The 27,948-nt window shown below is 41.4% G+C and overlaps 1 protein-coding gene across 5 annotated transcripts in view; it reads left to right on the forward strand.

Moving 5' to 3' along the window:
• ATF2 (activating transcription factor 2) overlaps positions 1-27,948 on the forward strand; it is a 58,810-nt gene that overhangs the window by 14,367 nt on the left and 16,495 nt on the right. For all 5 annotated transcript variants that reach the window (XR_012081168.2, XM_020805147.3, XM_020805151.3 and 2 more), the window contains 7 exons: positions 319-437; positions 959-1,087; positions 1,660-1,838; positions 2,792-2,906; positions 3,770-3,856; positions 22,723-22,872; positions 24,665-24,871. Coding sequence is in view for 4 of the 5 variants with exons in the window: in XM_020805147.3 (XP_020660806.1) it covers positions 319-437; positions 959-1,087; positions 1,660-1,838; positions 2,792-2,906; positions 3,770-3,856; positions 22,723-22,872; positions 24,665-24,871 (986 nt within the window). In the remaining variant the exon portion in view is untranslated. The remainder of the gene's footprint in view (positions 1-318; positions 438-958; positions 1,088-1,659; positions 1,839-2,791; positions 2,907-3,769; positions 3,857-22,722; positions 22,873-24,664; positions 24,872-27,948) is intronic.

Here is a 27,948-nt window from a genome sequence, read left to right on the forward strand (position 1 = left end):
AGTCTTTGCATTGCTGGAAGATAATGTAGTGAATTTTAATTAAAAATAAGAGAAGGTGGACTGAATCCTGCTTAGAGCAGACCAACTGAAATGGATGGACGTTCTTAGGAACAACTAATTTATTTCAGTACATCTGCACTAGCTAAAACTAGCACTTGAGTTTAGATCAAAAGCAGCAAAATCATTAACATTTGTGTTATTGTACTCTTGTTGGGATCACTTGACACATTAATATTGTTATTGGTTTCCAAATATGTATTAATAGAGATGTGGACCTAAGGTGAAAGGAAAATCTTTTATTTCTCTCTTTAATTATAGATCAGACTCCAACACCAACTCGATTCCTGAAGAATTGTGAAGAAGTGGGTTTATTCAACGAGCTAGCAAGTCCTTTTGAAAATGAATTCAAAAAAGCCTCTGAAGATGATATTAAGAAAGTATGTTAATGCAAAGCATTCAATATATATTGCCTAGTACAGTAGTGATTGTTTGAATGTTCTTTGCCACTATGAATTTTGCATCAGCGACAGAAGGTGGTTAGTTTTTAATTTATCTTTGTGGTTAGAAAAATATCATAGTATCTATACTTGGGAGGGAATAGTCTATTGAAAGCAATAGCAAAAATAATCTAACCTGTCCTGATATTTATTTTCAAAGATAGTGTGTGATCTAAAAGAGTCTGAGATGTTGTTACCTTGCTTGAAAAAAACGAATTGAAGTATCTCAACTTGTAGCTGTTTTTATAGGATGAGATATACATGCGGGATTTGCATAGACTAAACTTTTCTTGCTTGTAATTGAAAGTAATTTCCTTTTATTAGATACGTTATTTCTGTCCAGGTTGATTAGATGAGGGCAATACGTACAGTTGGCACAGGCAATATGAATTGCCCATTCTTCAAAGAAAGACCTACTTATTGATAGGTAGTTTGTAAAATTTAAATTCCGGTCCTTTCAGATGCCTCTAGATTTATCACCTCTTGCAACACCAATTATTAGAAATAAGATTGAAGAGCCTTCAGTTGTTGAGACAACTCACCAAGATAGTCCTTTACCTCATCCAGAGTCCACTACAAGTGACGAAAAGGTCAGTATGTTTTCAGAGTTCAGAATTGTAGCCTCTGTATGGATTTTGCTCATAAGTTAATAAAAGTTATTGGCCACAAGTATCTTTGCAAGTCAGCCTGCCCATGCATGTCTGAGATAGTCATTTACAGTACAACAACTTGGAGACGGGGGGTGGGGTGGGGATCTGCTGCAGACTACAAAAATGTCAGTTACTGGTCATCTTAGCACAGTGTTAGTTCTCTGGATATATTGCAAAACTACTTTAGATGAAAATATTCCTAAAGCAGTCTTCATCTTTTCCGTCTTGTCCTTAAACACCTTAAACAGACCTTATGCGGTATCATCTGCCATGCATCTCAGAAGAAACTGGACAGATTTAAATGGCAACTCCATGCAAGCATGGCAGATATCTGTCAATGGGAGAAGATACAGAGAATATCTGTGCAAAGGTGGCAGTGAAAAGGATTTCTGAGTTGCCAAAGATCTCCGGAATTGTCATAGAATTTAGGAACTGCTTAATAAAGTGTTTGATTCTAAAAGGATCTTTGGAAAAGTCACCACTCCAATGACAAGCCGTTATGTTTCCTGTAGGAAGTGTGTCTGCAGCAAACTGCCCAGCCTACATCCACAATTGTTCGTCCAGCTTCTCTGCAGGTTCCTAATGTGTTGCTTGCAAGTTCTGACTCAAGTGTCATTATTCAGCAAGCCATACCTTCACCAACTTCTAGCACTGTCATAACCCAGGCTCCGTCCTCAAATAGGCCAATAGTGTGAGTTGTACATTTATATACATATTGTGAGATACAATATTTTAACATATCTCTATGTATACTGTGTTCCTGATTTTTAAAATATTTCACCCTAGTCATGTTAACTCCTCCTTAAGAGGAGGAAAAGAAGGAATGGTGGAAGGCTCCACTGACCTTTTTTAAAGTTGCAAAATACTCAGTAAAAATTCAAAGGATAGTAATATAGAATATTGACAAACTTTGTGATGAGAATTAAATGTCATATTTGCCTCTGTGGTGTCTAGGCGTATAACTTTGGGGGAGCGTTAACAATAATGGAAACTGAAAAGGTGGCTTTGGTGTTCTGTAAATATTTATCTCTGGTTTGAATCCGGATTTCGTGTGAGATTTCCATGAGTGGAACTCCACTCAGAGAATGCCCCTGTTGGAGGAACAGGAGGAAGATGATTTTCTCTGTTTCTTCTTCCTTCCTGTAGCTCCTGAAAAGCTGCCTGAAAGGCTTTAGGATTCTCAGAACAATGCAAGAGATGGTGTTAGTGGTTCCAGGAGGACAAAGGAGTTGTAGTGTATTGCCACCTTCCTTCATTGGATCTTGGTTGCTCCTCTGAATCCTGTCTTTAAAATAGGTACCTTAAAGATTAACTGCTGTATTTTAATGGGAGCTTTCATGGACAAGTCCACTTCCTCAGACCAGTCTGAGGAAGTGGTCTTGTCCACAAAAGCTCACATTAAAATATAGCAGTTAATTTTTAAGGTGTTGAAACTTTTTTTGTCTTTATTTTTTTATTTTCTTTTGTTTTTGCCTGATAATGATAGCACAGACTCACACGGCTACCTCTTCTAAAACTATAAAATAGGTATGTCAGTAATCTGCAAACTGTACAGGATCACCATGTTGGTTTATAAAATGTGTAATGTACTGTGTACCATAACTACTATAGTATTATTTTCTTTCTCTCCATTTCCTTTCTTAGACCTGTGCCAGGTCCTTTCCCCTTGCTTTTGCATCTTCCCAATGGACAAACCATGCCGGTTGCTATTCCTGCCTCAATCACAAATTCTAATGTACATGTTCCAACTGCAGTTCCAGTAAGTACGTGTATGTAGCATGTATCCAGAATATGGCTGAGGGTGACTGTGACACTAACTGATGTAGGTGGGGCCAGTCAGGAGGATGGAGGAGAGACATAATCATCAAAGTACACTGCCAGTTGGGAGGCTAAAGCTGGATTCCAGCCAAGATGCTGTGAAAAGAAAATCTCAGGGGAGAAGAGGACTAGATTTAGCCACTGAATATTAGAAGAGCTAACTGGTCTTAATGGTGAGAGCAGTTCAGCAGTTGAAATAATTGCCAGTGGTGGATGCTGTGTCTCTGGACTTATTGGGGGGGGGCATTGGGGCTTGGGCTGACTCCTACAAAGGCCCCTTCCAGCTCTTGTGATTTTTTCCTAGCTCCTGTTCTTTGGTCATTCATTGGAATGAGAGTTCTGACAGCAAAAATAACACCAGTTAATCCACATGAAAAGCAAGAACTTTTAAGTTAGTAATACAATGTCAGGTAGCAGAGCACCAAATAAAAATTAGGCGAAATTGCCACAATTATTAATAAAATTGAAAATAAATCCATAAATAGTCTGACTGTATAGGAGTCTTAACTTAGCATGTAAGTTAAAATCATGTTGCATCCTCGCAAATGTGTCTGTGGAGGATTTCTGGAGAAAGAGTGCCAATGCTGGGAGGTTCCCCTTCATCGACATTATCCTTTTGGTGGGGAAAGAGGGGGGATGTCCAGGGAAGGGCATCTGACATGCAACTTAATTTCTGATAAAGTAGTCAAGTATGAATATTCATTGCGGTTGAGACTTCCACTGGAAGTAGGTAGATAGTCCTTGTTATGAAATAAAGTGGGGTATTCCTTTACTCGTGTAATAACTCTTGACTTTCCTGAACAGCTGGTTAGACCAGTGACTGTGGTGCCCAGTATTCCAGGAATCCCAGGGCCCTCTTCTCCACAACCTGTGCAGTCAGAGGCAAAATTAGTAAGTGTTCCATTGCTCTTTGTTCTGCTGAATTTACACCTAATGGTTAATAAATGCATTGATTACATTACAATTTTAAATATTTTTCTTTCCTTTCTTTTAATTTTTAGATTTCTGTTCGTATCCTTTATTTTACCCTGTTTCCCTGAAAATAAGACCTAACCTGAAAATAAGCCCTATTATGATTTTTCAGGATGCTTGTAATATAAAGCCTACCCCCCAAAATAAGCCCCAGTTAAGTGAAACCCCGCCCTCCACCATTGTGCAGCAACCAGAAGAAGATGACATGACTGTATTTGAATACATGTAGATTGTTGTACATGGAAAAAATAAAACATTCCCTGAAAACAAGCCCTAATGCGTTTTTGGAGCAAAAATTAGTATAAGAACCTGTCTTTATTTTCAGGGAAACATGGTAATATATTTATTAGGCTGCTATATTTTCTGTCCTGAAGCAACTGGACATGAAAATATTGGTGTGTAGGAATTCTACACTTTCAGAAGGAGGAAATTGAGATCAACTTTTGCAATTTATTGTAGTGGTAGAGTTTTAGAGTTTTAGTTATGATTTTTCACGTGTTACCGCAGTAATAGTGCCCTCATCAGCTTGCCATAGTATAACTTGCTTTACTGACATCTTGCTTGAGTATTGCTATCTGCTTATCTCCCCGCTCCCAAGTTAATTAAATCCAGTATAAACTGATAGATGCTGTTCCTCACAATGCTACATTTATTTATAAATCAGTCTGGTAGTATCTCAGATTTATGGGGCAATGCACTACTGTAGTTATTTCCAGACGAAAGTGGAGCTGGGTGGATCTTGGCCAATTTTATCCAATTAGCTCATATGTTGCTGGAAAAACTAATAATGTTAACACAATTTAAGTGTTAGTCATTTCTAAATTTATATATATTAATGTTAAATGAGATTCTGGTAAACAATTATGTTAGACTCTCTCTCCCTTTTCATTTGGTCTGGTGGGGGCAGCTGGGATTTTGACTCTATGCCGTGGGTGTCTCAAAAAAATGGCTACACAAAATTATAAACAGCCAAGTTGTTTTATATAAGATAGTAACTGATCATTTATATAGGCTGAAATCCAGTAGTAAGTGACAACTAAAGTAGGCCCATTGAATTAGTGGAGACTCTGTACATCCCATTTATTCAACAGGCCTACTCTGTTTGAGACTAACTTCTGGTTATCAGCCATGATGTAGATGTGGGGCATTAATGCAGAGGCTGAATGTATTAAGTCACTGTTTCTCAAAACAATGCTTGGATATATATCCACTTCTTAGTCCAAGGTACATTAAACTTTACACTTCCGTTAAATCAGTGGGAACTTAATAAGTCAACACTTAATATAAATCTTATTGAGCAGGTCAATTCTAGTTGAGAGTAACTATTGGATTTACACTATGGTGTCTATAGATCTGGAAATAATGTGACAGTGGATTTGGTTTAGATCAATTTGATCTGAATCACAAATTAAATTTAAAAAATCAAATTTTTAATTATTTAAATCACTTAAGAGTTCTAAATACCTGTAACAATTAGATTCCCTTTATGCTCTTCTTTATAAATACATTGCCTTTTCTCTGTCGTGTTGAGGGCATAATAAGCGCTGGATAAGTCTCCTTTAGAAACTTCCTGTTTTTACAGTTTAGATTATCTGAAAACTGTGTACATTGTAATTTTTATCTTGATAGCAGGGAATACCATATTTTTTCATTTATAAGATGCCCCCCTTTCTAACCTCCAAATTAAGAAATCTTAACTTAGCTTTGTATTCAGTCTCTGGGCTCAGACATTATGAGTCCCTGTTGTATCTGAGCGCTGCCTACAGCTCCACCTCCAACGAGGTGTGTTCCACTTGGTTTGTTCAGCATCAGCTGACATCAGTTACATAAGGCTTGTTATTGGAGGAAACAAATTCTCTTGACTGTAGCAAGCTAAGCCTCCTGATTGGAGGCAGCCTGTTTGCAGAGGCAAGGTATTGGCCGTTTTGTTCTCTCCTTAGCTTACTTTCGTTTATAAGATGCCCCATAGTCTTTAGTCTAAAGGTTTTAGATAAAAAATATCGTCTTATACATGGAAAAGTACTCTTTTCTCCTTCTTGGTAGAGATTAATAATTATATGTTTGCTCCTGGTTAATAATACCTCTGAGGTCACAGAAAAAGTTGCAGTAGCTTTTGAAGATTGCAGTTATACATAATAAGATCAAAATTCACACGGATCTGGTTTAGCTGCAGTCCTGTCTCAGTTTCATGTTGATGGTTTACTTGTTTGGTAATTGTTGCCTGGGTTTTTATCTAGTTATGTGTAGCACTGTGCTTTTTCCCTTTGTGCAAGTAGTCTACGATGAATTCAATTGAAATATATTACATCCCCCTCCTCTGCATGGATATGCTGGATGTACTCTAAAATGACTAATGCAATATTTTTCTGAGTGTAGATAAGAGTAGATTTCATTAAAATTATACTCAGAAGTAGAGATACCGTATTTTCTGCTCCATAAGATGCACTTCCCCCCCAAAAAAAGTGGGAGGGAAGTCTGTGCGTCTTATGGAGCGAAGGCCGCAATTTCTGCCCCCACAGGCCCCATGGGGGGAGCCTCGCAAGGGTCCGAGTGAGCCTTTCAAGCCTCAGAAAAAGTGCTAGAACCTGGCAGTTTTGCCCCCGCTGGCCCCGTGGAGGTGGGGGGAGCCTCGCAAGGGTCTTGGAACAGACCCTAGGACCCTTTGGAGGCTCCCCCTGCCCCCCCCACAGGGCCAGCGCAGGCAAAATCGCCACCTTCTGGGAGTCTTTTGAGGCTTGGGAAGCTTCTAAGACTCCCAGAAGGTGGCGCTTTTGCCCCCTCTGACCCCGGGGAGGCAGGGTGTGTCTCTAAAGGGTCCTGGAACACACCCTAGGACCCTTTGGAGGCTTCCCCTGGCCCCCCGCCAGGCCAGAGGGGGCAAAATCGTCACCTTCTGGAACTCTTGATGCTTGGGAAGCTTCAGAAGAGTTCCAGAAGGTGGCGATTTCGCCCCCTCTGACCCCGGAGGGGCAGGATGAGTCTCTAAAGGGTCCTGGAACACACCCTAGGACCCCTTGGAGGCTCACCCTGCCCCCCTGCCAGGCCAGAGGGGGCAAAACTGCCACTTTCTGGGACTCTTGAGGCTTGGGAAGCTTCAGAAGAGTCCCAGAAGGTGGCGATTTCACCCCCTCGGGGGGGGGGGGGCTGGGTGAGCCTCCAAAGGGTCCTAGGGTGTGTTCCATAAGACGTGTCTCCATAAGGCTCACCAATTTTTAGGAGAAGAAAACAGATATTTTTCCTGTTTCCTTCTAAAAATTTGGTGCTTCTTATGGAGATGTGCGTCTTATGGAGCGAAAAATACGGTATATTGAATTTAATTACATGATTTTTCTTTAACTTGGAAAAAATGGACTTTTGCTCACTAGAACTTCCCTGCCCAGATTATCTCCGCCTCAGAAAAAATATTAATCGTTGACTTTTCCCATGTCTAAAAGTGTGCTTGTAAAGGTTCCAGTTTGACTTTATCCAAAACTGCAGACAGATAGTAGGGATTGTTATAGGTTTCCAAGAATTTACAGTGTTATATGATGATAGCTGAAATCCAGTTGGCACAACTATGCGGGTGTAATAGAGTGGTCTGTTCGTCCAGATAGGCGGGATATAAATCAAATAAATAAATAAATACATAAATTAAATAAATAAATGGTGATGATGTCATCAGTTGGCAATCTTACTCTTTAATTTAATTGAAAGTTTGCTATCTCCCTGATCTTAATGGTAGTGATCTGGTAGTGATTTTCTGTAACTAAAATATTTCCTCTTCTGAGGCTTCCACATACTTCCTCCAGTCAAAAGGGATTCCTAGAGATTCTTGGTGCCTGGTAGCAGGTGAATAAAAAGCTTTCAGTTAACTTAAAGAATAATATTGTGGGCTGATCAATGTATTCTCTAATTTTCAGCCCCACTGGGTGGGGCTCCGCCTCTTGCACGCACAGCCGGGAACTTAACACTATCGCTGCATGGAGAAGGAAGACAACTGCACGGAGGGAAGCCGAGTCGTGCATGCACGCGCCCAGCTGAGTGGGAACCTTGCTGAATATATCATTGCCACCCACCTCCGCATAGTTATTCAACAGGATTTCAGCCGTTGAAAGAGAGATGGAGTTTAATGGCCCAATAATAATTTTGGTTTGGAAAAGCCAGATTAGGTCTGTTATTTATTCTCTCTATATATATATTGTCTCTAGCAATAAAAGCTTCGTTTGAGAACTGACAGTTTTTATGATGATCTTTGCTAGGCTGAGTACTGGGGGGGAGAGAGAAAAATTAACCTGAGTAACTTGTACTGAAGCTTGAAGAAATTAAGGCCCCAGTCTAAGAACAGCAGAATCTAATTTAAAAAATTAAAATACGTTTTAGAAAATTTCAAATGAATATATTGTCTCATAGTGTAGAATTATAAATTAAGGTCCTTATTCTGTAATGAGATTCTTGACCTGTGAGATAGTTTAAAATAAAATTATTATCAGATATGACTTTTTTTTAAAAGAAAAGACTTTTAACAATAAAAAGACTTAAAAATACAATTTAAGTAAAAATTCAATTAAAATTTTTAGATTCTTTTATTTTGTAATCATTGATTTTTATTCACACCTGTGTTGTTTCTCTTTAGCATTAAGATTTGCCTTAATGTGAAAGAAAAATGACCTGACAAGACTTTTAATAGCCAGAATACAGTGGTGCCCCGTATAGCGAGGTTAATCCGTTCCGGATTAACCTTCGCTATACGAAAACATCGCTGTGCGGGTAAGGAAAGCCTATTGGAATGCATTAAACTTAGTTTAATGCGTTCCAATAAGCTTCGAAACTTACCCCTCCAGCGATGTTTTTGCGTCCGGTGGCCATTTTGGAGCCGCCGATCAGCTGTTCGGCGGCTCCAAAATGGCCGCCGGACGCCCCAATCGTCGCAAAGCGAGTGCGGCGATTGGGGCTGATCCGTATAGCGATCCCCAAAAAGGGATCGCTATACGGATTCTTCGTTAAACGGTGCGCTCGTTAAGCGAGGCACCACTGTACCTTTTTGTTCATGATCTGTGAAAGTTGTGAAAGAACCCTGCACTATTTCTTCCTGGTGATTACAGATTTTCATACATTGGAAATTTGTCATTTTTTGGTAGCTCTTCCTTCTTATTGGGACAAAAAACAAAACATGGGAAACAGCAATTGATTAGTGGTATCTGAACAGGATGTTAAAATATACTGTATATAGTTAGTTAGAAGAATTACATTGTTTGTTTTCATAAATGGGCATTATGTTATTATGTGACATCAAATTGCTTCCAACGTACAGTGATGCAATGAATTAGTGACCTGCAAAAGGTTCTTTCATTAACTCCCTGCTCAGCTTTTGCAAATGCAAGGCCATGGTTTCCTTTATTGAGTCCAGCCATCTCTTTTTTGGTTTCACTCTTTTCCATGGGAGCCCATTATGGGATGCTAATTTTATATTGAATGGAAAGCAACAGTTTGATATATCACACTACAGTGGTGCCTTGCTTAACGGGTGCCCCGTTTAACAATGAATCCGCATACCGATGAAGATTTTGTGATCGCAAAAGCGATCACATAACGATGTTTTCAATGGGGAAAAATTGCTTTGCAATTTTTCCCCGTAAGCCCCATTTTCGTGCAGCTGATCGACGGGGCTTCGGGATGATCGCGGGGAAGCGCTCTCCCCCCCATCATCCCGAAGCCCCACCGATCAGCTGGGTGAAAATTCGGGCTTTGGGAGGATGGAGGGGAAGGGATTCCCCTCCCCATCCTCCGGAGCTGTGCGAAAATGCCGGCTTTAGCTTCGGCAAGATAGGGGGGAAGGGATTCCCCTCCCCATGCTCCGGAGCTCAGTGAAAATGCCGGCTTCGGCTTCAGCAGGATGGGGGGGAAGGGATTCCCCTCCCCATCCTCCGGAGCTGTGCGAAAATTCCGGCTTCGACTTCGGCAGGATGGGGGGGAAGGGATTCCCCTCCCCATGCTCTGGAGCTCAGTGAAAATTCCGGCTTCGGCTTCAGCAGGATGGGGGGAAGGGATTCCCCTCCCCATCCTCCGGAGCTCAGCGAAAATGCCGGCTTCAGCAGGATGAGGGGGGAAGGGATTCCCCTCCCCATCATCCGGAGCTCAGCAAAAATGCCGACTTTGGCAGGATGGGGGGGAAGGGATTCCCCTTCCCATCCTCTGGAGCTCAGCAAAAATGTCGGCTTCGGCTTCGGCAGGATGGGGGGGAGGGATTCCCCTCCCCATCCTCCAGAGCTCAGCGAAAATGCTTCAGGAGGATGGGGGGAACCATCCCTTCCCTGTACCTTCCCCCAGCTGACCGGCGGCGGCGGCGGAGATGGGGGTGAGGGGTGGCTCGGGGAAAGCTGGGAGGCAGGGCAAGGCCCAGGTGTTCCGGTGGCCCTCCTCCCAGCGGTGGCAGAGACGTGGGTGAGGGGTGGTTCGGGGAGAGCTGGGAATCGGGGCAAGGCCCAAGTGTTCCAGCGGCCCTCCTCCCGAGCCCTCGCTCGCCTGCCTCCCAAGGATGCCCGGTGTCTCCTGGGCTAGCTAGCTGGCTGGTTGGCAGTGCTTTGCCATGATCGGTTCCCTGCTTGGGGAACCGATCGTGGCAAAGCAATGCTTTTTTAACAGCTGATCGGTCGTTTCAAAATGGCCACCCGCTGTTTTCTGGACGGATTCCTCGCTTAAGAGGCACTGAAAATGGCCGCCCCTATGGAGGATCTTCGCTGAACGGTGAGTTTTTGCCCCATAGGAACGCATTAAACAGGGTTTAATGCGTTCCTATGGGGTTTTTTGTTCCGTTTAGCGATCTTTCCGGATAGCGACGTTAATCCTAGAACGGATTAACGTCGCTATGCGGGGCACCACTGTATTTGTAAAGACAATGGAATAAGCTATACTTAACCGTGTGTGTTTGTATATGCGGAGGTATTAATAATACAAACCTGCCATTAAACTGATTCTGACTTACAGTCATCCTTGCCAGAATTCTCAGGGAATATTCAGAAGTGGTTTACCATTCCCTTTTTCTGGGAACAGTCTGAACCCATGTTGCATGACTAAGATTACACAGGGTGGTTGTTCTCCTACAAGGCCCAGCAGGAAATGTAACTCCCAGTCTTTGACTCCACTCACTTACCTGTTCAGTTTACTACTTAATTGTGAATCAACCGCATAATTGTTTACAGAGGTGGTATGTGTATTATCATAAGTAATTGTTAAAATTACAGCTTCCTGCTAACCAGAGCATTTTCGTCAAGAATTCTTTTATAACTTAGCAATCAGATTGGCCACAGTCACATAACATCAGACCTGGGCAAAGTGCAGCCCAAGGGCCACATACGGCCCACAAGCAACTCCTGTCTGGCCCGCGGAATATCAAAACCATTTACAGTGGTGCCCTGTATAGCGAGGTTAATCTGTTCCGGATTAACCTTCGCTATATAAAATCTTCGCTAAGCGGGAAGTAAAAAGCCATTGGAACGCATTAAACTTCATTTAATGCGTTCCAAATCGGCCCTAAACTTCCCACTTAGAGAAGTTTCCTGGCCCCGGGCAGCCATTTTCGCGCCCTCCCCTCGCTTGCCGAGGGTGCGAAAACGCCGCACGGGGCCATTTCGGGTCGTTTTGAAGCCGCAAAACAGCTGTTTTGCGGCTTCAAAACGGACCCGAAATGGCCCCGCGCGGCGTTTTCGCGCCCTCGGCAAGCGAGGGGAGGGCGCGAAAACGCCGCGCGGGGTCATTTCGGGTTGCCCGCGGCCGTTTTGAAGCCGCAAAACAGCTGTTTTGCGGCTTCAAAACAGACCCGAAATGGCCCCGCGCGGCGTTTTCGCGCCCTCCCCTCGCTTGCCGAGGGCGCGAAAACAGCGCGGGGCCATTTCGGGTCATCCGGCGCCCATTATGGAGCCGCCGAACACGTCTCCAAAATGGCGGGCGGACTCCCCAATCGTCGCAATGCGAGGTGCGGCGATTGGGTGCTCCGTATAGCGATCCCGAAAAAGGGGATCGCTATACGGATTCGTCGTTATACGGTGCGCTCGCTAAGCAAGGCACCACTGTATAGCTTTTTGCCTAAAGTTGATCAGTTGCTTATCTTTAACATACCGCAAAAAAAACTCTTTAGTATTTGTGAAGATTAACAAGTTTAAAATAAAAACAATCATAACATTGCTGTTTCATTTTATTTTTAAATAACGTTGGTTCAGCCCCCAAACACAGTTCAGATTTTTCATGTGGCCCCTGTATAGAAATTAATTGCCCACCCCTGCATAACATGGTAAGCCAGGGGATTCTTGGTAACTGTTGCTTATTGTAGAATAGCAGCATGCTGGTGCGTATTACCCAAATCACTTCTAAGGTGCCTTCATCCTTTGGGTTTGTTTCTTTTCCAACATACCAGAGAATTAGAGCCAGAAAGAAGGGAACGTGCCTGTGGACACATAACACAAAAATAAGTTCTGTGTTACTGTATTTATTTAGCTGCTTCCATTGTGAAATCAGCAAGCCAAAGTTCCCTGTGTTCCAACTGCGTCATTGCAGCATGGCTTTGCATATTGTTTCAACTCTGCTGTTGTTTGTTCGTGTCCTGGTTCAAATATAACAGCACACTATAGTTCGTTGACATAGGCAAAAGGCTCAGTGATACCCCTTTCTTCTCTCTTTATGTTTTTTAAATAGTAAAATCCTTGATTCAAAAGTAAAATTTTAAATCTCTACATATGAAAGGAGGGAATGCTAAGATCTATAGGGAATGGGGAGAAAAGCTGAGTATGTCTGAGTCAAGCATAAAACCCTAAAATATTCAGGAGAGGAATGCAGTTGTGTTAGATCTTTATTAATTGAGAATTTGGACAGAACATACAATGATATGAAAATATGTAGAATACATTTGGTAATTATGTACAACGTTAGACTGGTAAAAAAAAAAGAAGTACATAACGATATCTGTTGTACAGCTTTATATGTTTGAAATGGCAAAGATAAACAGTAGCCTGACAAGGCACAGACTTTAAATTAGATTAATTTCAATTTAATCCATCTCTTTAGTGGATAAATTTGTGAGTCTGTGTATCTATATCATTAAATTCGTGAATGTTCCTTTAAACTGGACAGTCAAAACCTTATATCTTACATCCAGAGGCAGCTCCCGGAGGTGGACAGGAACTGAGGCAATGTATCTGACTGGGTTTGCCTTGGAGAAGAGAAAGGAACATGAATACTATTCAGAATGATTTCTGGACCAGCTAAAATGTGGGACACTCAGGCATAAATGCAGTGTTGTATTGCCACTATACCACCTGCACAATTAAACTTCATACTCCTGGCTTCTCCTTTCAGCCATTGTTGAGTGAGTGGAGGTAGTGTCCCTAACCATTCAGAACACAGGAAGTTGCAATGAGAAAGAAGTAATTTCTTCCAGATTTTGCTATCAAGAAGCAATTTTATCATTGAATGTATCTTGTTGGAATCTTGCCAATCTTCTTGAAAGATGTAGTATTTCAAATTGAGAGAGATTATTCCTTTTACAGTTCAGAGTTATCGGTCCAATAGCAGGTATCATCATTTTCACAATATTGAAGGATACAAATATGCATGGTTGCATGACAATACATCTTTGTAACCTATGAGATCCTGTGATGTACAGTGACTTGTTGTTTAGTCGTTTAGTCATGTCCGACTCTTCGTGACCCCATGGACCAGAGCACGCCAGGCCCTCCTATCTTCCACTGCCTTCCGGAGTTGTGTCAAATTCACGTTGGTTGCTTCGATGACACTTTCCAACCATTTCATCCTCTGTCGTCCCCTTCTCCTCTTGCCTTCACACTTTCCTAACATCAAGGTCTTTTCCAAGGAGTCTTCTCATGAGATGGCCAAAGTATTGGAGCCTCAGCTTCAGGATCTGTCCTTCCAGTGAGCACTCAGGCTTGATTTCCTTTAGAATTGATAGGTTTGTTCTCCTTGTAGTCCAGGGGACTCTCAAGATCCTCCTCCAGCACCACAATTCAAAAGCATTAAATCTTCAGTGGTCAGCTTTCTTTATGGTCCAGCTCTCACTTCCATACATCACTACAGGGAAAACCATAGCTTTGACTATTCAGACTTTTGTTGGCAAGGTGATGTCTCTGCTTTTTAAGATGCTGTCGAGGCTTGTCATCGCTTTCCTCCCAAGAAGCATGTGTCTTTTAATTTCGTGGTTGCTGTGCCCCATCTGCAGTGATCATGGAGCCCAAAGAAGTAAAAGATGTCACTGCCTCCACATCTTCCCCTTCTATTTGCTAGGAGGTGATGGGACCAGTGGCCATGATCTTAGTTTTTTTGATGTTGAGCTTCAGACCGTTTTTTGCACTCTGCTCTTTCACCCTCATTACAAGGTTCCTTAATTCCTCCTCACTTTCTGCCATCAGAGTGTTATCATCTGCATATCGGAGGTTGTTGATATTTCTTCTGGCAATCTGAATTCTGGCTTGGGATATCTCCAGTCCAGCCTTCCGCATGATGTATTCTGCATATAAGTTGAATAAGCATGGGGACAATATACAGCCTTGTCGTACTCCTTTCCCAATTTTGAACCAATCAGTTGTTCCATATCCATTTCTAACTGTTGCTTCCTGTCCCACATATAGGTTTCTCAGGAGATAGACAAGGTGGTCAGGCACTCCCATTTCTTTAAGGACTTGCCATAGTTTGCTGTGGTCCACACACTCAAAGGCTTTTGCATAGTCAATGAAGCAGAAGTAGATGTTTTTCTAGAACTCTCTGGCTTTCTCTATAATCCAGCACATGTTAGCAATTTGGTCTCTGTTTCCTCTGCCCCTTCAGAATCCAGGTTGTACTTCTGGGAGTTCTCGGTCCACGTACTGCTAAAGCCTACCTTGGAGGATTTTGAGCATAACCTTGCTAGTGTGTGAAATGAGGGCAATTGTACGGTAGTTAGAGCATTCTTTGGCACTGCCCTTCTTTAGGATTGGGATGTAGACTGATCTTTTCCAGTCCTCAGGCCACTGTTGATTTTTCCAAACTTGCTGGCATATTGAAATGTAGCACCTTAACAGCATCATCTTTTAAGATTTTAAATAGTTCAACTGGAACACCATCACCTCCACTGGCCTTGTTAGCTGTTAGTTATGCTTTCTAAGGCCCACTTGACTTCACTCTCCAGGATGTCTGGCTCAAGGTCAGCAACCACACTATCTGGGTTGTCCGAGACATTCAGATCTTTCTGGTATAATTTCTCTGTGTATTCTTGCCACTTCTTCTTGATGTCTTCTGCTTCTGTTACGTCCCTCCCATTTTTGTCCTTTATCATGTCCATCTTTGCACAAAACGTTCCTCTAATATCTCCAGTTTTCCTGAAAAGATCTCTGGTTTTTCCTTTTCTATTATTTTCTTCTATTTCTTTACATTGTTCATTTAAGAAGGCCCTCTTGTCTCTCCTTGCTATTGTTTGGTAGTCTGCATTCAGTTTTTTGTAACTTTCCCTATCTCCCTTGCATTTTCTTTCCCTTTTCTTCTCTGCTATTTGTAAGGCCTTGTTGGACAGCCACATTGCTTTCTTGCATTTCCTTTTCTTTGGAATGGTTTTTGTTGCTGCCTCCTCTACAATGTTACGAGCCTCCGTCCATAGTTCTTCAGGCACTCTGTCCACCAAATCGAGTTCCTTACATCTGTTCTTCACTTCCACTATGTATTCATAAGCAATTTGGTTTAGATTATACCTGACTAGCCCAGTGGTTTTTCCTACTCTCTTCAGTTTAAGCTTGAATTTTGCTATGAGAAGCTGATGATCAGAGCCGCAGTCAGCTCCAGGTCTTGTTTTTGCTGACTGTATAGAGCTTCTTCATCTTTGGATGCAGAGAATATAATCAATCTGATTTCAGTATTGCCCATCTGGTGATTTCCATGTGTAGAGCCGCCTCTTGTGTTGTTGGAAAAGAGTGTTTGTGATTACCAGCTTGTTCTCTTGACAAAACTCTATTAGCCTTTGCCCTGCTTCGTTCTGAACTCCAAGGCCAAACTTCCCTGTTGTTCCTTTTATCTCTTGACTCCCTACTTTAGCACACTGGTTCTTAACCTTGGGTTACTCAGGAGGTTTGGACTGCAACTCCCAGAAGCCTTCACCACCAGCTGTCCTGACTGGGGTTTCTGGGAGTTGCAGTTTAAAATCATCTGAATAACAAAGGTTAAGAACCACTGCTTTAGCATTCCAATCCCCTAGAATTAGAAGAACATCTTTTTTTGGTGTCAGTTCTAGAAGGTGTTGCAAATCTTCATAAAATTGGTCAATTTCAGTCTCCTCAGCATTGGTAGTTGGTGCATAAACTTGGATTATTGTGATGTTGAAAGCTCTGCCTTGGATTTGTATTGACATCATTCTATCATTTTTGAGATTATATCCCATTACTGTACAGCTTTTCCTACTCTTTTGTTGACTATGAGGGCTATTCAATTCCTTCTACGGGATTCTTGCCCACAATAGTAAATATGATGATCGTCTGAATTGAATTCGCCATTCCTGTCCATTTTAGTTCCATCTTCCAGTGTCATATCTTTTAGCCTTTTGTTTCTGATCATATGGCATTCTTGGCAAAGATACTGGAGTAGCATTGCCAGTTCCTGCTCCAGGTGGATTGCGTTTAATCCGAACTCTCCACTATGACGTGTCCGTCTTGGGTGTCCCTGCACTGCATAGCCCATAGCTTCTCTGAGTTACTCAAGCCCCTTCGCCATGACAAGGCATCAATCCGTGAAGGGGGTACAATGACTTATGAATGGTTAAATAAAATACATAAGACAGAGGAACTTGTATCTCTGGAAACATGCATTAGAGTGTACTGTAGCTTACTTAAATTGGCTAGAATTATGTTGTAGGTATTATCATTAGGAAGTGTTTCTGTTAGCCAGCAGAGGAGATGCAAAATGGGAAGTATTCAGATGTTCAGGAACACCAGTTTTAACTTGATCAGTTGTTACCATTTTGTGAGGAGTACATTTTAATCAAATTCAAAAATCTACATTTTTCTTTTATTTGTATAAGTTATCTGATTGTCCGCTGCTTGAAGCTCTGACATTGCAGTGGCATTATTGTAGGTATAAACGTTGCTTGCTCATTCATTCATTCATTCATTCATTCATTCATTCATTCATTCATTCATTTACAAAGGGTTTTTGTTTGTTTTTAATTTCAAGAGTAAAGGGAAATAGCTTGGGATAACAGGGAATATATCATGTTATACATTATCACATATTATCTGCACTTAAACATGTCATTACATTAAAGACTTTTGTGTCTGTTAGTTGCCTATATAATTCCAACTAGAATTTTTTAGCCGCACCATTACCAATTGCCTCAGAGTGACGTACAACAATATTAAAAATATTAAATTAGAAAAACATTAAAACATTAAAAATACCCAATATTATAATAATACCCTATATTAAAACAGTCATTTTATCATTAATAAATTCTGGTGCTCATATGGCCAGCTAGAGCAGGCCTGGGCAAATGTTGCCGAACATCCCTCACTGTGTGGGCTAGGCCCAACTCCCCTCAGTATTGGCTGTGTGGGCTAGGAATTATGGGAGTTCCTGTTCAACAACATCTGGAGGGCCACATTTTGTCCACCCCTGAGCTAGAGGATACTATTTAATTAAAATGCTGCCTAAACATGCCTGGCGCCAAAAAGCCAAAAGTGTCAGAGCCAAGCGGATTTTATTTATTTTATTTTACTAGATTTATACACCACCCATCTAGAGCAGTGATCTACTCTCTATAGGAAAGGCATTCCAAAGTTGGGGGGCAACAGCCGAGAAAGCCTTATTTCTACATGCCATCCCCCTCACCTCTTTCAGGGATGGCACCTTCAGAAGGGCAGGCTCGTATGGAAGAAGGTGGTCCTTTAGGACAGGTAACCAGGTCCTAAGCCGTTTAGGGCTTTATATGTCAAAATATGCACTTTGAATTGGGCCCGAGCAGCAACCGGCAGCCAGTGTAAATTTTTCAGAACAGGCATGATATGAGTCCACGCGGCGCCACCACTTACCAGTCACACAGACCGGTTCTGTGCCAGGTGCAGTCGCTGGACCATCTTCAAAGGCTGCCCCATGTATAGCGCATTGCAATAGTGCAGTCTGGTTGGTACCAGTGCATGAGTGACTGTTGCCAGGCTCCACTCATCCAGGTAAGGGCGAAGTTGATATATTCTTTGCAGCTATAAGAAGGCACTCCTGGACACTGAGTCTACCTGGGCTTCCAAGGTCAGACCCAAGTAAAGGAACACCCCCAAGCTGTGGACCCTGTCCTTTAGGGGGAGTATAACCCCGTCTAGGGCAGGGAAATGGCCCTTTAACCTATCTGGCAGAGCACCTACCAGCAGCATTTCTGACTTGTCTGGATTGAGCCTCAGTTTATTGACCCTTATCCAGTCCATTACCAAGTCCAGGCACGAGTTCAGAATGGTGAGTGCCACACCTGGATTGGTAGAAAATGAGAGGTAGAGCTGGGTGTTGTCAGCATATTGCTGACTTCTTAGCCCAAACCTCCTTATGACCTCCCCCAGCGGTTCCATGTAGATATTGAATAGAACGGGGGACAGTATAGAACCGTGAGGAACCCCATGACGCAACTGCCATGGATCAGGCCTACTGTCCCCCAGCACCACCTTCTGGACCCGATCAGCCAGATAGGAGCGGAACCTATGGTCGATGGTGTCAAAAGCCGCTGAGAGGTCCAGGAGAATCCACAGGGATGCAGTCCCCCTGTGTCTCCCTGGCAAAGGTCGTCAAATAGGGCGAACAAGGCAGTCTCCGTGCCATAACCTGAAACCCAATTGAAATGGATCTAGTCAGTGGTCCCCAACCTTGGGCCTCCAGATGTTCTTGGACTACAACTCCCAGAAGCCTTCACCACCACCTCTGATGGCCAGGATTTCTGGGAGTTGAAGTCCAAGAACATCTGGAGGCCCAAGGTTGGGGACTACTGATCTAGATAATCCATTTCATCCAGGAAAGCCTGGAACTGCTTAGCTACCACACGTTCCAACACCTTGCCCAGAAAAGGGAGGTTCACCACTGCTCGATAGTTGATCACTAGACCTGGGTCCAGATTAGGCTTTTTAAGGCTTTTTACTTCCATGGCTACATTTACCTGAAGCATTCATATAAGTGTTCTGATAGCCTGCTGATCCTATTACGTGTGTCTTTAAAACTGTGTTGTGCCCTCGTGATATTTCAAAGTGTTGCCGTACATGACTGACTGTGTCACAAATTTCATTGTGCTGTGTTCCATTGTGCTGTGTCTTGATTCAACATGCAAATTTTGACATAATTGTTACTCTTTTAGGTTTTAATTTTATCAGGTATATACATACTGAAATAATGAGTATTGGTGGGGCTGTCAATTGAATATGGAAAAGATGCTGAATATATGAATATGGAAAATAAGATTCCATTGGGTCAGTGGGGCTCACTGGAGATATTCAAACAAAGTCTGAAATTGCAAAATGAGAGTTGAGTGTGTACTAAAAGTTTTTTTTTAATTTCCCTTTTAAATTGTTCAAGATAGGTTAGAGTACAATAAACAAAACATAGGAAAAATGATAAAATGCTTCAGATGCTCCATCACATCTGTTAATAAGGATTCAGAAAAATTCACTGGACGTTTGGAGGAGAGCTCAAGCCAGTGTGTTCTCTACTGCTTTGTTTTTTTTTCAGTTAACACACAAACACTTTCTAAATAATTTCTTAAACCTAAAGAGTCCAAAGGATTACTATTAATAAACCCACTTTTTCTGTGATTGTCCATGCTGTACTGCACTGTAGCTGAGCCTAAGCAATTTTTTAAATTTGTTATCTAATAGATTATCTATGGAGCGTTCACCTCTCCTCTTGCATTCTAAAAATCATCATGTGTTTTGTTAGGACTGTATATGTTGGGCTGGGCAACCCAGGGTGCTCCAGTGACCAGAGTTTCTCCACCTTAGTTATTGTGAATTTTGGTACCAAAACCAGAAGTGGCTGGATCACACCTTCAAAAAAGGGAGATCTGGAATAAAAAATCATATGTGCTTCCCATTCTTCATGTTTTAATTTGATTTTAAAAATAACTTAGAGGATAAGAGGGCTTTGAAGGCTAGTAAAGACCACTGTGTGGCTTTATGTAGCACAATCAGATATAGGTAAAGGTAAGGTTCCCCTTGACAATTTGTCCAGTCGTGTCCGACTCTAGGGGGCGGTGTTCATCCCCGTTTCCAAGCCATGGAACCCGCGTTTTTCCGTAGACAGTTTCCATGGTCACGTGGCCAGTGTGACTAGATATGGAACGCTGATACCTTCCCACCATGGTGATACAGTGGTGCCTCGCATAACGAGTGCACCGTTTAACAACGAATTTGCATAGCGATCCTTTTTTGGGATCGCTAATGCTATCGCATAACGATGGTTCCAATGGGCAAAATTCGCTTTGCGACGATCGGTAAGCGTTTCACTTACCGATCTTCGCATTGCGATGTCGGGGGAACAGCTGATCGGCAGTTCCAAAATGGCTGCCAGAAGACCCAAAATGGCCGCACACAGCGTTTTCGCGCCCTGCCCTCGCTTACCGAGGGCACGAAAATGCCTGCGCTATGGAGGAACATCGCTGAACGGTGAGTTTGGGGCCCATTGGAACGCATTAAACTTTGTTGGGTTTTTCTATTCCGTTTAGCGATGTTTCCGAATAGCGATGGTTAATGTGGAACGGATTAACCTCGCTATGCGGGGCACCACTGTACCTATTTATCTACTCACATTTTACATGCTTTCGAACTGCTAGGTTGGCAGGAGCTCGGACAGGCGATAGGAGCTCACTCCATTGCATGGATTCAAACTGCTGATCTTTCGACCTTGCAATCCAGAGGCTTAGTGGTTTAGAGCAGGCTGCAGATATAGATGTCCTCAAATAATATATTGGGGCAAATTCTATTTATAATTGCATCTTGTTTTTTTCCAGATGCTTCTGAAATACAGTATTGGTTTTGTGGTAGGTGAAAAGTTAGAAAAATGCTTCTGCAAAGTAAAACTTCCAAAGTAGCATGGTTTTACATGTTAAACATTTTTTCCTCTTACATGATATTTTTTGGAATGCTCCTTATTTGTTTGTGCACATAGATGTACTGTAGATATAAATATATAGATATTTACAAACTGTGAAATAACTTGAAACGTGGTGGGTAGCTAGTACGTTTTCAGCAGGGGTTACTATGGAGAGTTAACAGAGGGCAACTTGGCAAATGTTCAGACCTTCCCATTAACTTTGTTTAGCTTGGCATGAGACCTTGTGTTCCGCAGAATTCTCCTGGCCTACCTTTCTGCATGCTGAGCTAATCAGCAAATACCTAATGAGCCTGCTCTAAAGAAACGGATCCTCTCCCATCCGCATTCATTTTCATACATTCTCTAGGGGGAAGGGAGAGACAAGACTTCATGAGGACTGATGATGCTGCAAAGACCACAATAATGATAATTAACTTGCTGAATTTAGAAGATTATGCTGTTAATTAGTTGCAAAATAAAGATAAGTAATAGAGTAGCAGATGGTAAGATAACACCCAGGAGAAGGAGGGTTATTACTCTGATGAGGTTTTGTGGCAGATATGAAATATGGATCTGACTTCTCGTGAATTGTTGTTACAAAAATATTGTTTCTGTGAGCTCATGATTGAGTGATCTATTCCTGCCAATTCAGACAGAGGTGACGGGGGTTTGTCTTCAAGGGTATGCTTGCTTTTAAAAATATATTTGTTACTCAATATTATAATTTATTTAATGTTCCAGCAATATTGCATGCATATATTGAAGTAGTATCAATGTGCTGTGTTGTTGTTCGTTTTACTTTAAACCAGGAATACGTAGTCCATGAACCAATTTGGCCACCCAAACTGAACTGTCTGACCCATGGGTGTGGTGTTGGATATCACCTTGACAGAGGAGGAGAAGTTGGGATTCAGCTGCGATTTTTAAAAAGCTTCCTCAATCTATTTTGCATTTCTTTTGCTTTCTCCAGACCCCAACTGAGTCCTTTTCTCCATGCAAAGAGAGAAGTACAGAGTTCTGTGCATCTCCCTTGCTCAGGAAAAGGTAAAATAAATATTGGGAGGGGAAAATTGATGGCAGGGGTGCTTCAGGAGTAGAGACTCACTCCCCAACATAATCCAGTTCACCCCCAATTTCATCTTGTCATCAGATTTGTTCTGCAAGGCAGCCTGGACTTTTTGACGGGCCCATTTCCCTGTGCTTGGCTCCAATGTGCTTGTTTTGTATCACTAGATATGTAACAAAAAATCAGCATGCCAGCCTGGTGTGTAGTGGGATAGAGGATATACTCGTGGTGTAGCCTTTAGTCGCCTCTCTTTCTTCAGCCTACCCTATTTCATGGAGTAATTGAAGATACATGTATTTTGCCCTGAGCACCTTGTAGGAAGAAGAGCCTTAATAAATATCTGAAATTTCCAGATATAGGTCAGAATATAAATGTTTAAATAAGAAAGCACATAGATATGATGATTAACAGGTTGTTGAGTCTGATGAATACCGTGTCTGTTGATGTTGGGATGTTGTCCAGGATATTGTAAAACATTTGAGATGATTTAGGAGTGACCACTGCCTGAAATGTGGCAGCAGGAGCAATCATGGAAGCTGGGAATCATCTTGAATCAGAGACGGTGTCTGTGAGGAATTTTAAACTTAACCAACCAATAACTAAGTTGGCATTGCAGAGCATTGTTTATAATGGAAAAATATTATTATTGTTTTCTTTCCAGAGATTAAAAGCTGCTTTGACCCAGCAGCATTCGCAGGTAACAAATGGAGATACTGGAAAGGGGCAGACCAGTGGATTGGTTAGAACTCAATCAGAAGAAGCACGGCCACAGTCACTACAACAGCCTGCGACGTCTACTACTGAAACACCGGTATGAAGCCTTGTTTCTAACTCTGATCACTGTGTAAATCTCCTGTAATCCTTCCTTCTTGAAGAAGGAAAGTCTTCAGAGTAGGGAAGCAGATGTGAGCATTCCTTTAGGTAAAAGGAGATAGAAAGGAACGGCAAAAGGAGCATGTGAGTGCAGTGCGCCGAAGTTAAAAGCCAGTGCTATGTGTGAGACAGCAGTCTGTTTACTGCTTGCATGTTCCGCAGCTTAAGGTGGGCTTAGGTGGTTTAATAGCAATTTTGTGTCATCAGGTAGCTTCTGACATAGGGTGAGCCTTTCCAGGATTTACTATTTCTTTCTGGGGCATTCAGAAATGTAACTTGTTGTTTCAATAACGAACAGGATTTTTTGGCCTTCCCAACGATAGAATTCTGACAACGCAAGATACCTTACCTAAACTATGGACGGAGAACATGAAATTAGGAGTCAGTTCAGATATAATAATCTTGAATTTATTAGCACAAGGCATCAGTGCTTTGCTTTGTTGTATCAAGGATTGCTAGGAGCAATTCAGCATCATAAAGTCTAATACTGATAAAATCCTGCAGTAAGCAATGTGGCTTCTCTGCTCCATCTTTGTTCTTTTTGGTTCCTTGTTGGGAGAAATGCGGCATATAAATAAAACTAATAATAATAATAACCAGCTCCCTCCAGAACCTTCATGGACCTGTGGTTCAGCCCATCATGGTCCCATTTGTCCTGCTTCATTTTTTTTTCTTCCTTCCTCTTTCGCTTCCTCTGGGACTCGCCTCTGGCTGGCTTCTTCATATGGTAGTCCACATGCTTCTTAGTTGTGTTATTTAAACCAGATATCTCTGTTTTGTCCCAAATGGGAACCTTTGGGTTGATGATAGTTTACTGATCAGGATTGTAAACAGTAGTTAGTAGTTGGTAGTAACTCAAAAGATGCCCATTTGTGATGTATTGGGAAGCTGTGGTTGAAGAAATACAGCATTGAATGTGATATGGTAAGGGCTAGGTAGGAGTGTAATGAGCCAATACAGTGGTGCCCCACATAGCGACGATAATCCATTCCGGAAAAATTGTCGCTATGTGGATTCGTCGCTATGCGGAACAAAAAAGCCCATAGGAATGCATTAAAACACGTTTAATGCATTCCTATGGGCAAAAACTCACGGATATGCGATAAACCTCCATACGGCTGCCATTTTCACTGCCCAGTAAGCAAGGAATGGGTGCGAGAACACTGCGGGCGGCCTTTTTTTTTTTACCCGGCGGCCATTTTGGAACCGCCGATCAGCTGTTATAAAAACATCGCTATGCGAAAATCGGTAAGCAAAACAGCTTACCAATCACCGCAAAGCGATGTTTTACCATTTAAAACATCGCAATGCGATCGCAAAAACGATCGCAAAAAAACCATCGCTATGCGGATTCGTCGTTAAACGGGGCACCCATTATGCGGGGCACCACTGTACTTGTTTCCAATTTGCTAAACCATGATGTTGGCAAACTAGGATTACTATGTCTGATCAGCCCTTTAAATTTGTAGGTGTCAAGTAATTGCTAGGTTTCAGATAAAGTTTTCTCTAACAGAATCTTACCATTTTGCTTCTGATTTTGAGGAATGAAAACAAAGAGGTGTGTTTTTAGTTAAATTCAGTACTTAATGAAATAGCTGCATTTTGCACTGTTTTGTATGCTAAAGCACTGTGGATTAGGAGATTCCTGGTACTGTCCAATAGGTAGAATAAGTTAAAAGTTTATACCAGTCCAGTATGATTCAGATTTTTTAAAATTCTTTTTTTAACAGGCTTCTCCAGCTCAGCCTGCACCACAAACTCCAAATACTGGGGGTCGACGAAGAAGAGCAGCAAATGAAGATCCTGATGAGAAAAGGCGGAAATTTCTAGAGAGGAACAGGGCAGCTGCTTCAAGATGTAGACAAAAAAGAAAAGTTTGGGTACAGTCTTTGGAAAAAAAAGCTGAAGATCTAAGTTCATTAAATGGTCAATTACAGGTATCTTGCTATAATTTTTATTTATTTTATTTATTTATTTGATTTCTATCCCGCCTATCTGGTCTTATTCGACCACTCTAGGCGGCTTACAATTCCACAATAGTTTTTAAAAACATTACATTACAAGTTAACAAAGGCAAAGATCAAAGGAATATAAGAAGAAGAAAAAACTACTAATCCAATCCAAGATGGCAGCTAGATTTTAATATCCCTATATAAAACTGCAACATTTTTGTCTTAAATGTGTACTTAGAGTCACTATCAGATACACTTTGAAGAAATGCATCAGAATCTGGCAGAAGTCTGGATCTACCCACATAACTATGCTGTAGAAGTAGCTTTATATACCAGAGCAGATTAACCCATACATGTCCATTTGAATAGTCCACATATTCAAATATATATGAAATTATCACATAAAAATAGTTGATGAAAGCAATAATTAGATAGCTTTCTATCATAATCATTTCAAAAGTAAAGAAACTATTTACAGATGATAGACCGCTACTCTGTGCAAGGAAAGAACAAATTGCTATTTCTTCCTAAATTCACTTTATACTTAGTTGGCATTTTAAATGTTACATCTTGAAATAATATCTTGTGTGATACTCACCAGCCAAAGAAACAATAAAACATCAAAAGTTGGACTTTGAACTGTATCTGCCCTATCTGAACATTTTGCAGTTACATTCTCACATGAATTAAAACATATGCCAAATAGATACTTCAATAATGCATACAGCATAAACAGAGCTTGAATAATGCATTAGATTTCATGTTACCTGCAAAATAGTCAATTTTGCCTTTTTTTAAACTGATGCATCAGTCTGCTTTCTTATTTAACACAAAAATAATTGTTTTGATGTTAATGCATTAAATCTAACACATTGTCTGAAATCCTGTTGCTTTGATATACATGAAGAAGGAAATTGTGCAACATTCAAGACAACAATTAATGAGTTGCTGCCGGAATTCTTTGGGGTGCATGTGCCCAATGGCTCAATGTTTGAGAATCCCAGCAAGAAAACATTGCCAGCTGAAAAGCACTGAAACTTAAGCCATTTGCCTTTCATATGTTTAACAAAGCAATAGGATTTCAGCAGTGTTTCCAAGCTCTGCTTACAACAGAATGTTATACTGGATTGCAGAAAAAACTGTTGCCAGTTTAAAACTGTCACTTTCAGTTTATCAGGTGTAAAATTAAACAGCATGAAACATGAAAATATTGTTCAGAAATAGGTTAAAGATATGCTTGCATACAGTGGTGACTTCATATGAATAGAAAATTGGAATGTGAAAAAACATTACAGTGGTGCCTCGCTTAACGATTTTAATTGGTTCCAAAAAAATCATCACTATGGGAAAACATTGCTAAGCGAAATGCGGTTTCCCATTGAAATGCATTGAAAACCAGATAATCCGTTCCAATAGGAACGGATTGTCGTCCTTAAGCGAAAATCGCCATAGGAAACATCGCTAAGCGAAACGCGGTTCCCTAATTGAAATGCATTGAAACCCATTCAATGCATCTCAATGGGGGGGAAAATTCAACAACAAATTTAAAAAGAGTCGGAACAAAGTCAAATTTGGTTAACGAAGGGTTTATTAAGTGCACTTTATGATTTCAAACATTTTACACAGTAAACTTTAACTTTATAACATTTAAAAAACAGCAAACATGAGGCTGTTTAAACCATCGTTAAGCGAAACAGGGGACCAAAAAACCTAATCGTTATGCAAAGCATGGTCCCGAAATCGCTAAGCGAAAATCGCCCATAGGAAACATCGTTAAACGGAGCGCAAAAATACTCCGAAAAAGTCATCGCTAAGCGAATTCATCGTTAAACGAAGCGCTCGTTAAGCGAGGCACCACTGTATATGTCATTGCATTTCTGGAGATTTGACCTGCAATCTCTTCTGTCTTTTCTTCATAGAGGGATGCAAGACTTTGTTTTTCCTTTCCCTATGAATATGTATATAAATTCCCCCCACTCACATTGGCTAACACATGGTGGTTTATGTTTTTCATTTATGCATTTTTATTATTAACATCTTTAAAAGTGTGAGTGGTTTTGTGCAACTATTACTTCCTTAAAATCCACTACAAGCTTCACAAAAGTACAACTGGTCTCAGGAGGTACAAAATGGATTCTTTAGTTGAATTTTTTTAAAATTTCTATTCCTAGTACTTCCACCAACCCAAAATGGGACATCTGATTGTTACTGCTCTCCCCTAATTGTTGTGTGCGCACATCCATATTGAGTATTGAGGGACCCTCTGGAACAGTATTGGATATGTTGCAGGCAATAGACAGAATCAGTGAGAGCTGTATTCCTTGCCTTGTGTGAGTGGAAATACTTTCTCCTAATGCAGAAGAGCAGGGACGTGGTGGCGCTGCGGGCTAAACCGCAGAAGCCTGTGCTGCAGGGTCAGAAGACCAAGCAGTCGTAAGATCGAATCCACACGACAGAGTGAGCTCCCATCGCTTGTCCCAGCTCCCGCCAACCTAGCGGTTCGAAAGCATGTAAATGCGAGTAGATTAATAGGGACCACTTCGGTGGGAAGGTAACAGCGTTCCGTGTCTAAGTCGCACTGGCCATGTGACCACGGAAGATTGTCTTCGGACAAAACGCTGGCTCTATGGCTTGGAAACAGGGATGAGCACCGCCCCCTAGAGTCGAACACGACTGAACAAAAACTGTCAAGGGGAACCTTTCCTTAATGCAGAAGACAACATTTAGTACAATCTATGAATATTTCTTTTTTGTCAAATGCAATTGGCTGTCATTTATTGATCATAGAATCATACAGTTTTAGAGTTGGAAGAAGTCTTGAATATTATCTTGTCCAACCCCCAGTTAGTGCAGGAATCACAGTTAAAGTAACCCCAACAGATCGCTGTCGTTTGAAAACCTGCAGTGAGGGAGAGTTCATCATCTTTTGAGGTAAGCACTCCCACTGCGGATGACCACTTAGAGTGATACAGTTTTTCTAATATTTAGCCAAAATTTATTTTCTTGCAGTTTGAATCCATTGATTTATAGTAAATTTTAAATAATTGTACCAGCCTTCGCTT

This window comes from Pogona vitticeps, chromosome 1 (assembly GCF_051106095.1).
Source record: "Pogona vitticeps strain Pit_001003342236 chromosome 1, PviZW2.1, whole genome shotgun sequence".
NCBI lineage: Eukaryota > Metazoa > Chordata > Lepidosauria > Squamata > Agamidae > Pogona > Pogona vitticeps.